The sequence below is a fragment of the Malurus melanocephalus genome, unplaced genomic scaffold (genome assembly GCF_030028575.1).
Source record: "Malurus melanocephalus ecotype Western Australia unplaced genomic scaffold, MMel_1.1 scaffold_327, whole genome shotgun sequence".
NCBI lineage: Eukaryota > Metazoa > Chordata > Aves > Passeriformes > Maluridae > Malurus > Malurus melanocephalus.
Genome location: NW_026623559.1, coordinates 673851 through 689233, shown reverse-complemented (window position 1 = coordinate 689233; position 15383 = coordinate 673851). Strand labels below are relative to the sequence as shown.

The window sequence follows — 15383 nt, the reverse complement described above, 5'->3', positions numbered from 1 at the left end:
CTCCCAGGAATTAGATGTACCATATCACACAATGTAATATCTTTCCAGGGCATTAGTGAAACCAGAGGATAGCTGCATTTTTCTGTCCTCTAGGAGATTCCAGTTACCTGGAAGATCATTTTTGCTTATTTTGCTGGAAAAGAAGCAAATATGGACAGAGTTATATTGCTCCTTTTCTCCAGATCTAAACAGAAATTCTGTTTAGTATTGTTGTTCTGCACTACATGTCAGATAGTAAAGTAAGCTAGTGCTGAGGCTGGTTTTGAGGAAAAAGCCCCAACCACACCCTCTGATTTGCAGCAAATAAAACCTGGACTGTTTCCAGCAGCTGGAAATTGGCACAGTAAATGATTCCCATAAGCTTGCTCTGCCAGGCAGGTAACAAAAAGAGACATGTGTAGATGTGTTCACAAACTCTTTTGTCCATTTAGTCAGAAGATAAATTCAGATTTTCTGGCTATTTCTCTTGCCTTGGCTAGGTCAGTCCAGCCTGAAGCAGAGGCAGACTGATAACAGGGACCAGATTTATGCCTGCCCCTTTCCAGTGCAGAAACCTACTGACTTTTTGGGTAAACCCCCTGCAGTCCTATTGGTAATTAACAAATACACTTCTACACATGATAATGGTTATTAGTGCTAAGACCAGGAAAGAAAAATTAGACGACTAAGTGCAAAATAGAAGTATAAAATTTATTTAAAACCACCCACAAAGTTCTGTGTGATCAGGAATGATACAATTTGTAATAGTCTTTTTAAAAACTCATGACAAGATTTAAAATATATTTTCAATTACAGTATTCATTTAGCCTTATTCAGTTAGGACAATAATAAAAAAGAAAGTTTACGTTCTAAACAGATGAGACACACAAGAAAAATAGAACAGAACAGACAATTTCCACAACGACAATTTTTACATGTATGTTTCAATACTAGTATCAACATTTCAATGCATCTTGCTACATAAACATGAAATCATGTACAACTGCTTGCACCAAAAAACATAGCTTAGTTAGATCTTTCAAGTAACATGCAGTCACAACTCACAAGTCTTCAAGTACTGCTGGTAAGGGTTCCCTTGTCTGCAAAGATTTTAAGGTTCAGTTTCTCAGCTGGCATAACTCTGCCCAGCTCCACCAGTCTCAGGGAGCGATGCTCAGTTATACTAGGAAAGAATCAGGCCCCAAATGTTTTTGAGAAAAGAAGTAATTTTTATATTTTCTCCTGTAAATACTGTGACATAATGAAGTGCTTTTTCTTTCTGATTTTTTTCTCCCTGTATATAATCTTTTGCTTTAAAATGTTTAAAATTTTATGTTCCAGATTTCAATACAGTAGGTTGGTAACTGGAAATAAAACCTCAAATTCAAAGTYGAAAAATAAGTATCAAATGCATCCCAAGGAAAGAAAGAAGGAGAGAAAAGGAGAAGGAAAAAAACCACATGACCCTTTTTTCTTTTGCTTTGGCGTATTGTTAATCTTTTATCTTCCTAAAACAGGAAGGAATTAATTAGCCATAGCATTTCAGTACAGTGTGTCCTTACATATTTATGTTTCCTAATGACAGCTAATTCTGATCAGTACTTGTGACCTGGCGTGATATTGTCACATTATGAAGAGCTGTATCTTCCAAACTGAAGAAATAATTGTAGAGTAATTCACCGGTGAAGACTGAAATGTATGAATGTTTGCATTGGTTAGAACTGGCTTTCTTTTAGCAGTACTGGGATGTCTCATTTGTTCTTCTTGACTACAATTATTTTTTCATTTAGAGGACAAGAGACCGATGAAGTTCAGCTGCTGCCTTTTGAGTGGCATGGATTAGACAGGCATTCACAAARTTGGCATAATATATGTTCTAATTAGGCTCTGCAGTATCACTGCAGTGTAAAACTTTAAGAAGGAAAGTGTAYTTCCTTTTCCTTAAACTTTTTTTTGAATGAGAAGTTTGCATTGCATTGCATAACTGCAATGAAGTGGGGCTGTTGTTTAYATAAAACTTCCACGGGCAGCAAGGGGAGCTCTGCAGGACTCAGGCATGCAGAGCAATGCCAGGGTTTTCCCTGGCAAGTAGCACCATAGTCAGGGAAGGCAGAAAGTGTTGGCTTTTAGCTTTATGTCCCCAAACTCACCAGAGTGTGGTAACTGCACACTCTGTTGGGTGTGAAGTCAGGACAGAAGGGAGTTCAGTAGATTGTCACAACCCCAGTTTATTAATCAAGTAAAAGGGATCCAAGTTATGATAAAGGGAAGCAAATATTTTAAGAAACACTACCAAAGCTTAAAAATAGTATTTCTGAAAATTTTCTGAGATTTCTGAGCTGGCCATTACCTAGAAGTACAAATTTTTTACCATATTGTTGCTGTAGACAGCATTGGGCAAAGGCTAGCCAATATATGCAATTACCTAAAACCTGGTAAAACCCAAGCTGGTCTCTTTTTAACCTGTATTTCTAAACTAAGAACAATCTGGATGTTACTGGCCAGTTTGTGCACAGTAGGCATACCATGAAATTTATTTCAGATGATTGTACAAATTAGTCATTTGGTAATTGTTTTGATTTATACTACTGACCTTTTATACTCTGATCAGTGTGATGGCATACTCCGAAGGATGTAAGTTAAAGTGACATCCATTTAAGGCCTCTTTATCCTTTCAAAGCAATATAAAGGACAGTAGTATGTATAAATGAGAATCAGGGCCTCCATTCTTACTTTAAGACAACTCCCAAACCCTAGACCCTTTTCCATTACAATATAATAAAAATACAGATATACATGTAAAATATTGATCAGGTCACAAAACTTTCCACGACAGCATTAAAACGTTCTGTGGCAACAACTGCACTACTGAACATCAAAATTAGCAGTTTCCTTGCTCCACTGCAACAGCACCTCTTTGGAACACAGTTCATCTGCTGTAACTGGTAACTCTGTGGATTAAGTGCCAAACCTGTCCTCCCTAAAAAATACATCTTGAAGTGTACACCTGCATTCTGTGACTCTATGAGGAATGTGTGTATGGTGTGCAAAATGTTGAAAACAGCACCATTGATCAGTCAGCCCAGAGCAAGTCACCTTCACATTGTTTAGCACCTGTCTTGCTTTCAMTGCAAGTATGCTGTTGGAAGATTCTAGCATTTGAATATAAGTGTGTGTGTGGAAAAATGCCATATAAAACAACCCAGTAGAAGAAGAAAGGAAAATACTCTCTCTGGAAGAATTAAGGGTGCAGCATCAAGATGCATCTTGCATCTTTTGAAACTGAAGCTAGCAGTACATGGCTAAACACCATAAGCAATTATTGGGGTGATGGGGGAACTGGATTGCAAAAAGAATCCTAAAGTCTTTATGTCTCAGAAAGTCATAAAGAAATAGTGATGATGACACCTCAATACCCTTTAATAGGTAGTAACTACTTAATTATTTTCTGCTCAAGCTCCTTCAATTCCATTTTTTGCCACAGAGGAAGAACATTTTTTTCCAAGCAGTTCTATGTTAGTTCAGGCATTTAACTTACATAATTTTTGGGTATCTCACAAAGACTGTAACTCATCTGACCAGAAGATGTAAAGAAACACTCCTGCTTTTGCAATCATGCAAGGGTTGCAGCAGCTGTCTTATGTCAGGAACTGAGCAGAGCTGTTAAGAGTACTCAAAAGACAGGCCATTCCACAGAAATGCTACCAACATGAAAAAATCCTGTATTTTGAGAAGGGATGACTTGTCATTCTCAGCAGGTGATTGGTTTTCTAGTTTTGCAAAGTCTCTTTTGTTTGGCTACTTACAGATATAAGAACAGATTGTAACAACTACAGAAAAAAAATCTGAAAATTTATCAGAAAACATTATTTGATTAAAATAAAAAAGAAAACAGTGATTGTGATAGATAATGAACTGTTCCTCTTCACTGGAATTAAAAAAAAAATCCCACTTGCAATGTTTTAGGCTCTATATGAGAGAACATAAAGTAAAAGCCCTAGAACTGTCACACATAGAATATATGATCAYGGAATCACAGACTGGTGTGGGCTGTAAGGGACCTTAAAGTTCACCTTCTTCCAAGCCCTTGCCATGGAGAGGGACACCTTCCACTAGACCAGATTGCTTCAAGCCCCATCCARCCTGGCCTGGGACACTTCAGGGATGGGGCACATCCATAAGCTCTCTGGGCAGCCCATTCCAGGTGACTGAAAGAAGTGGATTTTAGAGGGAGTCCCAAGGAAAATAGCTTCATGTGACATTCATGAGATGAAGATGGCTGATTTCCTYACAAAGCAGGACAGTGTGCAGGGAGACTCAAGGGCAGGCTGACAGCTGTGCTGCTTAGGCTGAATGCTGAAGCAGATCTGCAAAGGGAAGAACCTTTGGAGCAGTTACACGCATTGAAAGCATCCAGCAGCAGATGACAGCTAGACAGTTAGAGCCAGCACTAACTGTGACCATAGCTAACCACAGCAGATGATCCAGAAAGACCAAGGAGTGAGAAAGGTGGCTGGAGTGTCACCTGTACTGAGTAGGAAGTGATACCTACTAACCAACACTAGCCAAATTAAATGTTCYGCGGGGAGACAACACAGCATCGTGTAGAACTAAGTCTTCATAATTCAGTCAAGTATGTGACAGTATTAAAGTTTTGCCTATTCTCTGAAAGAACCAAAAATGTTTTAACAGGGAAGTAACACAGCATATTTTCAACCACTCCTTAGAAGAAGTAATCCGTACATATCCTGGTGCCWGATCAAGCTCTCCTTTTAGAAATCCTTCGTCTTTTGGGAAACCTCAAATGTAAAACCCTTTCCCCTACAATTTTGTAGCAAGCAGCATGTAGACACCTTATGAAGAATGACTGAACATCAGGTAATCCCAGAAGAGACTGAAACCACTTCCTGAACTGTTTCAGTAATTAGCCACATCCTCAGGACTTGATACTGGTCACTATTATAGACTCAAGGGTAAAAGTGTCACAGACTAAATAAAATATGCTACTGAGTTGAAAGTCAGATGGACCAAAAGAAGTGTTAATTTAAAGGAGTACCCTGGCAACCACATGCATATAGTAGGTTCACTCAAAAACCAATTGCACCTTCACAATTTTGCCTGTGACTTACTTATGCTGTGCAGAGAATCATTAAGGCTGGAAAAGACCTTAAAAGCCATCAAGGCGAGCCAGCATCCCATCAGCTTTCTGTATTCTCTATCTTGATGCTGGGAAGGGGCAGCAGGCTGGTGATGACAGYAGTGCTTGCTACATTGTTTGTCTAGGCAGACTAAGAAAGAGTGATCTCTCTCTCTCCTGGGCTTTTTTTTTTTTAAACCAGTATATGCAGGCAGAGACCAAAGGAGAGATTGCTGTCTGTGGAGGAACTGTGGAAAGGGGTGAATTTGTACACAATAYCCACAAACATCTTACTGGTTAGAACAGTGCTGTGACACAGACATTGTAGTGCAGTACCATGATGTCACAATAGTCAATGGGACAATATTCCTTCCACACATACTCCTGCAGGTCAGATCAACATCTGATAAAATAAAGCCAGAATTCCCAAATATGATTGGACTGTTCCTCATCTTTAATTGTTATTTAAGATCAGATCATCACAGGTCACGTATTGGCAGACAGCTTTCACACAAGAAATGAAACWCAATTTTATGGAGTAGAGGTCACAAAGACCCTGATCTAAATTTTAGTGATTACAAGACTGAAAAAGTTTGTCCCACACTGCTTGAATGTAACTGCTGTTAACATACACAAAGCATGAAAGTGGCCATGCAATTGAGCTTTTCATATGTCTCAGGGCATAGCTATTTCCTTCTGATAACCTAGAAATTGGAGGATTTCTATGGAAAAGAAAACCACTACATATATCAATGGATGATCAAAGCTGATGATTGCTTGATAAATTGAGTTAATTTCAGCATGAGAGAAGTTGCATGGGAAGTGTAAGAGCGAGACTGACCTCTGAGTTGGTACAGAATTTGCTCAACTGTTGTCCATATCCATCCAGTTAAATATGGAAATGGCAGGAAAACTCAATGAATGAGCACCTGGCAGTCAGCAGGGCTGYAGCAGTGTGAGCAGGACCCAAATCTAACCCACCGAATTTAGTCAATGCTCCAATAAAATGAAAAAGGTCTTTAAAAAACTCCAGTTATGTGTTACAAAGAATCTTAAGTACTAGACAAGTTGTCATTTACCCATGCTTAACATAAAATGTTGCTCAAGATATTACAGTTATTTCCTGTTCTACTCTAGAGAAGCACTGCCATAGGTAAGACAAGGATGTTAACCAGCAGTTAAGATTCTTAAGTTAGCCTAGAAACTCCTTAAAAAAATCTGAAKACAACTGTTACAGGTTGGAAATTTCAAGTATTTGTTAAGTCGTTATAAAGCTTCTTGAATCTTGTGACTGAAGTATTTACAGAAATACTCCTTTCTATTTCCTGCAATACAATAGCATGTGAAAAATCAGTAAATTCACTGTGTAATTGGACACAACTGCACTGACTGCCACAGGGACTCAAACAGAACCGGCTCCTGCAATAAGCACTGCTTTTCCCCTCCATAGGGGAGGTGGAGTCGTGATACCGGATTCAGTAGACGAAGGGATGAGACACATTTCTTCTGGGAAGTCAGAGGTGTCCTATATTGGATCATGACAGTTTTTGCTAGCACACTGTAAAAAATGATCCAAAGACAAGCACACCCCACTACCAGCCCACACAGGAATCCACGTGCTGGTTTTCCACCCAGAACATTGTGCTAGCTGATGGAAACCAAGTAAAACATGCAGGTGTGACCTAGCTAGCTAGCTACCTTAATTTTAGATGTAGCTCCTGGTCTGGYTATCCCAGTAGGAATTAGTTAAGACATAAGAGCAAATTACAAGTGGTTATGTGGGCAGCAAAGGAAAGAACAGACCCACAGAGTTGAAGATTTTAAGAGATAAATACTGTTATAAAATGATAACCKTACTGAAAACCATGCAGTTTGTGTACAAGACTGATAAATATTCTGAAGTGTTACAAGAAATAGCACAGAGTTTTAAAACCAGTAAATAGCTGCATTTTCTATACTGCAGTACAACAATAGAAAGCACCAGTTTCTCAAATCACAACCTGCTACATGTCCAGCAGGAAGTGGAAGTGGCCAACCTGCCTGGTAGGAGATGTTGAAAAAGCAGTGATAGACAGGGAAAGAGCACCGTGGGTGATATGTTATTGTATAGATGATATATTCCTCTCATGTAAGTAGTATTAATGAACTAGTAACTGTGAGTTTAGCACCTATCAGTWAATAGCATTAGTTATGTTAAGATACACGTTTCATTGTTAGAATTGCCATTTCAAAAAAAGGTAGACCTAGACCTGGGCTACCCGTTTGAAGGGATCCTTTCAGATCCACCTTTCAGTGCCTCAATTCTTAGAGGGAAGCTGCTGGTTTTTCAATGGAACATTTTTATCTGAAGTTTCTGATAAGTTAAATATGGGCATTTATAGAAGATCCAAGTAAAAATGATCCACTTTAATGGTATGAACATTGTAAAAGGTAAAGAGATGGTTCTGTAACTTATTAATTTTGTGTAGAAAGTTTATCACATGGGAGTGCTCAATTACAGCATTACAGTGACTGAAGCTGTCAGGGCTATCAATKAAACCAATAAATGAATCTGTACATGGTGTGGGACAAATACATGACTGGAACATCTAGGGAATGTACAGTACTACTGACTGTATGGACAGCTGCAACTCCTACTAATCTTCAGCTCACCAAAAATATACAAGTTTTAAAATGGAAATCTAAGGCACACAAAATACCATAATGATTTGATGTATACTGTATATTACATAGTCAATAAGCATAAAACTGCTGGTACAAAACAATGGCATAATATTGGTTCTGTTTTACCATTATTTACAATCCCTTCATATCCTCTCTATTTGAACTAATATTAAGCTTTCAACTAAAATTTGCAGCATACCCGGTTTTTACAAGTTTTACTTAAAATAGGTAAGATACAAGGAACTGGTTCAATTCCTCCATCCTCTGCCATCAATAGCTTTGTTAATTTGAACAGGAGTCTGTAGAATTGAATCCAAGATCATTACATAGTGATTGCTRCTTCAGACCTGGCTCCTACAAACACTGCACATGGTTCCAGGAGAACAATCTCATGGATCTACAGCCGCACCAAAGGAATGGTAGCACCAAGGTCCTGACTGGCACTATGTATTCAAAACACCAWTGATGTACTTTTCGTACCGAAACTGTAAATAGAGTTCTTGCACTTGAGCTTTTCAAGGAGAAAGCACCTTATCTGAGTTTTAAATAAAAGCAGATCTAGATAGTTCATATTCCTCTATACAGCACCACTACAGTATAATATTATCAAGTATATTATTAGTATGTTTTCACACTGGAAAAGTTACTTCCTTCTGCCTACAGGTTCCCCAGCTGGGGCGGGCACCAAGGCAGAAGGAAGGGACAGYTTTGTGGGCCTGATCCTGCAGTGTTCAGACCCCAGGGGAGTCCTGGCATCGCCGCTCCTCCTGGCTCCGATGGGCTCGCATGGAAGAAGTTGCAGGACAAGGTCAGTCCTTAGCTAATGTCATTTGGTAATTTGTTTAAATAAATAAGTTTAAACAAGAAATACATAGGAGAGGAGAATCAGAAAGAAGAGTGGGATGCTACAGTATTTAAAAGAAATGGAGTGTCTGTTTTTCCTCTGGTTTAGCAAATACTTTTTTCATCATATGTCACTTTCTCAACAGAAATGAAGAATATAAATTTTAAGGAAGGATACAACCCTTTCCATGTGAAATGTATAAATTGCTCTAAAAATTTACAAAATATTTTTGTAAAAAAACTGAACTCAAAGCTGGCGAATATTCCAGATAGGTTATTCTTAAAAAAAATGCTGTTCAATAGTAGAAATTTGGTAGTTTTCCAACACTTCCTTTGTTTTTTTCCCAAATTATTTTTTTATCAGAATAGAGTAAGGCAACTCTAGGGGGTATTTTTTTATCCCAAAACAATCATACCCCTGAGGCATTAGGAACATTTGGTTGCCATATTAACTTAGAATGCTGCAAACAAATGAGACTGATGCACTTATCACTCAAAGAAACCATAACAAATGCCTTTAAAAAACCAAGTAACATTTGTAACTCCCAATAGCAACACACGTATTGACCAGACATCTCCTCATTTCATGTTTGTACACTCTCTTGAAAAAGAATAAAAAGGTTCTGTAATTGGTAACTGTTGTTTATATGCAACATAAAATCTTCAATGAAAAAGGGCAAGTTAAGAAAAACCACATATGCTATCAGCATACATCCTGTAGCTGTAACACTATGGAACTCTACACAGCAAGAATAAAATCATTTCTTCTGTAGAGTATGCACAAACCTTAGACAATATGATCCTTATACTATACTATTTCAAGTTAATTTTAAAAATAGAAAGTGCTTTTAAAATATATATTTACAGCTTAAAAACAACTTCCAGCCATCATTACCAATAACTTCATTCTATACATAACGACAAATCTAAAGAACAAAATTAATTGGTTTTCTAAAAGATTTATCTGTGATTTGGACTATATAGCAATGGTTGGAAGTTGTTAAAGCAATGGCACCATGAAGTAATAATTCAGCTTATTTATTTTAAACTGTTTGATGTGGTTAAGCACCAAGAGCTGTGTAGAGCTATAACTGTATAACTTGATTTAACACCATAAAATGTGAACCTGTTAAAATCCCTATAAATGATTTTTGTAGTAAACAGACGATTTAAAGCACCAAAATATAAATTCCTAAAGGTAATAAACTGAATGATTCAATCAAGGTTAATAACCTAAAGAAAATCTTTTTTAGAATGTATTAAAACTATACAATTTTTTTTTTTTGCTTAAAATGTGCTTGAGCACCACCAAATGGTAAAGTCACAGTTTAAGAAGAAATCCCCCCCTTTTTTTTGTTTTTACCTCAGCCTTAAAATGGTTGAGATGAGCAAATAGTAAACGACGCGAGACTTGTTCTTTAACAGCACCGTAAAGAAATACGCTGCACCAGGAGGGGCACACCACACTGACACCTATGCCCAATGGTTGTAGGGCCCTGCCACTCGTGTCAGGGCRTACGAAGATACTGTGATTACGTTATCCTTGGTTACTGTTAATGCTCTCCGGGATGGAATTTGGTTGAACTCGTTGTCTTCATAAAAAATATCTCTGTTTTCACTTGGTTGCTTTGCTCTCCTGTTGCTAGAGTTCAGTTCAGGATTCTCCGTTCCTAATCGCTCTGTTTCTTTTTCCTTTTCTTTTGCCCTCTCGGCCATCTTTGCTTCCCACATGGCTAAACCATGTTTTGGCTCATTTAAATTTTTGTGTTGGTAAAAAACTAAAGAAATTCTTGTGGGATGATTGCGGTTGGGTTTTTTAATTGGTGTGGTAGCGTGGAGTTCACGTCTTGCACATTCAATTAAGATAGAACCATGAGAAGGYGCCACAGCAACCCCACCAATGTCATCATCCAAAAAATTGTGCTCGCTGTCTGACCACAATTCCTCAGCCTTTTCTTCAGAATCAGCCGGTTGTCCCAGTGCACTGTTTTGCTTTTCATCAACACAGTCAAAATCACATACCTGTCCTCGATGGGAGCCACCCTTTTCCATTGGGCATCCATGGGAACAGTCAGCTTCGTTTCCGACGGCATCCTTTGCCGAAGAGCTTAGCGGTACTGATGAGTCACAAGAGCTGATCATCTCTGACGAAACAGAATTGTCCAACTGAAGCTGACAATTCTGTTTGTCTGGCTGATGTTCAAGTATAGTGGGCAGGGGGTCTTTGTGAGCTGGGGGGCCTGGAGCAGTGACCTCAGGAAGAATCGGTGGCACACCATTCACCTTATCGTTCAGCAGAATTCCAGTATAATCTTTGACCGACACATCAAAGTTCTTGCAATTAACATAAGGTGTCACGTGAGGTTGCTTGGTACTGCACTCAAAATACCCGTAGGGAACTGAAAAATCTTGTTGAATATTAGTCACTGCTGTTAGGCCAGGCTTATGTGCGAGAGATGGATAAGGATGTAAACTATCCACCTTGAAGGGRGAGGAAGCYGTGTACTGTTTTAATAAAGAGCAATTTTTAGTAGTGTTTGAAGTATGTTTCATGGCGTAGAGGTGGTTGGAAGTCTCCATTTTTATTCCAGGTTTTAAAGCATCTGTTTTGTTCCCTAGAAGAAATGCAAACCAAAATGTTAGTACTTCCCACTTAATTAATAAAATACTCTCTTATATTTTCATACTTGTGTTCTAACATGAAAAACGCACATGATGACTAGAAATTTTTCAAAATGGTTTGTTTTTACCTTTCTAGGAGTATCTCTATAACTGTAAGTATATATATGTAATAACCTTGCTCAATTAACACCTTAACCTTTTCTAATCGGGCTGCTAGTACATAAAATAGAAAGGTATATAAAATAGAAAGGTATTTCACAGAGGGATGAAGAAAATAAACATATAAAATGAAATAACCACTGAATCCCGATTCACACAGCCCAGTCCTAYGGAAATGCTTCCCAGCAGCTAACTGCTGGCCTTCATTTTTTACATAAYTGATGAAATTCAGTCTGAAGTTCAGCCTGTGAATCAGTCAAAAGTGTGAGCTGCCTTAACCCCACATTATKATCAAAGGAAAAAGCATGCTTATGGATCTTGTCCCTCACAGCAAAAACAGTTACTGAATTACAATGATTCATGCATTCCAATATTGACTGCAAAATTGCCTTTTAAGAAAAAGTATCTGGCAACATGCTCCAGGTAAATCCATCTTTCCATCTAATTGCCTCACATTAATTATTTCAGATCTCTGTTGCAGACATCCTTGTTCAGTTTCTGTCAGCTCCCAAATCAATTTCTAGCCATGGCTGCCTGCTGCTGGGCTTGGGTTGGGGAACAGGCTCCTCACATGATTGATTCTTGTCATGGATAGCATCAACCCAGAGTCCACAGGAGTAACAGGAATGAATTCCATCAACTTTGATGGGCTTTGCATCATGCCCTGCAATGGCTTTACATGTGTTTTGCTGGCAAACTGGCAACCCAYAGGCAGCTCTTGCTTACTCTCATTAAAGACTGTATCTTGACAGTGTTTCTTCTTTATTCCACAAATACACAGATTGGTTAATTGCTTTATCCAGTGTAGAAGCACTGTTCTTCTACTGTCTCCTAGTAATTTATAAATAAATGATGAATTAAAAATGTCCCTCCCATAGGAATGCAAAAAAGTCAAAGTGGAATAAATGACATGCACAATAGTTAGTATGGGAAAACTGAAAGCTCCAGGGGACATTGGGAGGCTGCATCAACTCTTTAAAAACCTGTTCTGTGAAATCAAACACAAAGCACTTAATGACATTAAGAACAGACTCCCCCAACCAAGGCCTTTGCCTGAAAGATTTTAAACACAGCATTTGAGAAATGCATTTTACATCACCACAGAAGAGACTTGCATTCTGTGAAAATAAATTTTAAGAACCAACAGCACTCAATTACAAAAGTATAGCAAACAGATTTTTATTTTAGAAACGTTATGCCCCCAAAATGCAGACATTCTTCTAAATACATTTAACTGTTMTTCATCCCCTTAAATCTGTTACATAGGTCTGGATGTCTCTCATTAAATAAAATTCAAAATTACAGCAGATAGGCTAATTTTCATCTCTTCTTCCCCAAGGTCATAGGCTGTGCTTTACTTTTATTTATCACCCACTAATCAGAGAAAGTAAGTTCATGTCTTCTTCCATCCCTTCTTTGCTACTACTCATTACTGCCCAGTCCCACACAACAGGCCTAACCTATGGAGGACTGACCCAAAATCTGCACTAGGAACCACAGTGTGGACCAGAAGTGCCCCAGGCCCAGACACAGCTCTGTGCTGCCCAGACCGGGGTTGTGGCAGAGGAATGACCACGGCCTCCCTGTCACCCACTGCTGACAGACTCCACTGTCCTGCTCCTTGCTAACAGTCCCACAAGGGACAATTTGCACTATTATTTGATAAACCCYGGCGGATTTTGCAAATCTCTTGCTTGCAGCAGTGTCCATGCCTTTGATAGGAAATTATCACAGCTCAGATCTGAGAAAGCTGTTACCTGCCATAGGAAGTGGAGAACACAGTTTTTGTACTTGAAAGTGACAGAAATTGAAGTTGCTTATTTAGGTAAACATTACAACAATGGTCTTTCAAGATGKTCAAACTGTCATTATTTATTAGAATAAAAGAACTTGGAAATCTTTCACAGGTGTTCACATGCAACCTATTTTTGAGTGATCACCTGTTTTTTTTSCTTCAACAAGAGACAAGTGACTTACTTGTTAGCCCCTAAAATGCAGAATATACAAGTACTTTATTTTAAAGGAGCTTTTCCCTCTCATCAGATGTGTAAGAGAACACAGAATCAGAACAGACTGGCAGAATTTCTTAAGTCACTCACCTAAACAATGCAAAGTGTTGCCAAGATTTTCTGGGGCTTCAGTTTTCAGTTTTACTGGTGTTGAATACTTTTTATCTGTTAATGGCTGCTTTTCAGTTGGGGTCCTTCTTGTGTCTGGTTTCTTTTTCTTGGTAGCTCTGAGAGGCTCAGCCAACATTCGCACTTCTCTGGGGAAYGCTGTGAGCACCTGTATGGCTCCGGCTTTAATCTTGGCTTCCAGGCCCTCTTCAGTGCCGAACTCATCTGTTTGTGAGATTTTGTAAAGGGGCAGCACATGGAGCTGTTCATCGCTTGGAATCACCCCCACTCTCCGGTTATCTTCCTTCGTTAACGTACAGACCTGGCAGGAACAGACCCAGTTACAAATAGCCACACACACAAAACACAAGGTACAGAAATACTCAGTCATCCTAAGCTTCATAGTTTACTTGTATTTTATGGCCTCAATGCTATGGGGCTTTCAAATGCAAACATCTGACAAATATTTGATCTATGATGACACAGAAAAATTATTGGTACTTTAAGGTCAAGGCACATATCTTGGACAGCAAAGTGAAATTTTGGCTCAGCTTACAGTATGTGCAAATATATGCCAACCTTGGTAAATAATCTCAGCTGTAAATATCCTGTAARTTCCTATGCATTTTGATTATTTTTTAATGCATAAATACATCTTTGATGTTCAGATTCATTTTTAAGGATTACACAATAGAGAAAATTATTTTTGCATTGAACAAGAARTTTCTAAGATCTGGAATTGGTTCTATGATTTGGAATTGGTTTTAGTTTTTCTTTTGGCTGCCRAATTAAGAAAAACCCCAAACCACCACAGTCACTCACACTGCTCTATATTTTTAGCAAAACTCAGCTGTAACTCCCTCCCTCTCTCAACACTCTTAAATTAACACCCTGTTGTAATTAACTCACAAGATCCAGGGAATGTTCTCTTAGGCCACTGCCCTACTTCCTGTTATTTTGTGCTGTGAGATCCTAGAGGCCAGAGGAGAGTGCTGATTACATCCAGTTTGATAAGGGCACATCAGAAAAGGTAAATAAATATTCAAACTTACTGCAATGGTTTTCTTATCAGAATTATAAATCCCGAACCTTTCTAACACTTTCAGTTCCAGTTTCTAACCCTAACCCTTCCCCTTGAATGCAACGCTAACACTGGCACTGTGATCCCAGCTGTCATTCCCCAGATACAGCAACAGCTCTGTGTGCCTGAGCACGTGTACAAACATTGCCTGTTTTTGTAGTTTTGTCACTTACAGTCCCAAGGGACTGCTACATGGCTAGAAAGCCATACATCAGTATCCTGGCTTCAGTGAGCTGCTATTTCACAGGAGTTGGTAACTACACACACAAAGGAATGGGAGCACACATAAAGGAATAGGAGCACCATCCAACTCCCTAAATGGAAGCGTATCATTCCATCACCGTGCCGGCTGAAYCTGATGCCTATCATAAACACTCAATCCAATCTCCCAGAATCTTGCCACCATGCCTAATATTCCAGGGGAGAAGAATGTTATTATTTTAGGGTGCAAAAAGCCCCCAAACATTTTTTACCTTAAAGCATAGCTTTTGCATAAAGGCATCACACAATTATTTCTAGAAAAATAAAATTACATTTTACATATTTCAGAACCACAGACRAAAATCCTGAACCAAAAAGGTGGTGGCTAGGGCTCTATGAATAGCTCTATGCAAAGCTTGGCAGTTGCAGAGCAGCAAAAGGAAGAAATTTGAGGGGCAGAGAAGGAAGAAGAGCTTTTCAGGAAGCAGTTGGAAGGGATGGAGAGGGGGCTCTAAGGCAATTAGCATCTGCTTTGTAGCACTCACTGAGGTGCCGGCTCCATGCGTACTCACCTTCTCTG

General features: G+C 38.8%; 1 protein-coding gene across 2 annotated transcripts in view; it reads right to left on the bottom strand.

Annotated features, from left to right (window-relative positions):
• Positions 1 to 705: 705 nt before the first annotated feature.
• Positions 706 to 15383, bottom strand: part of TET1 (tet methylcytosine dioxygenase 1) — a 71514-nt gene continuing 56836 nt past the window's right edge. For both annotated transcript variants that reach the window (XM_057377837.1, XM_057377838.1), the window contains 2 exons: positions 13504 to 13843; positions 706 to 11238 (listed from right to left, as the gene is read on the bottom strand). In XM_057377837.1, coding sequence (XP_057233820.1) covers positions 10097 to 11238; positions 13504 to 13843 — 1482 coding nt within the window. In that variant the 3' untranslated portion in view covers positions 706 to 10096. The remainder of the gene's footprint in view (positions 11239 to 13503; positions 13844 to 15383) is intronic.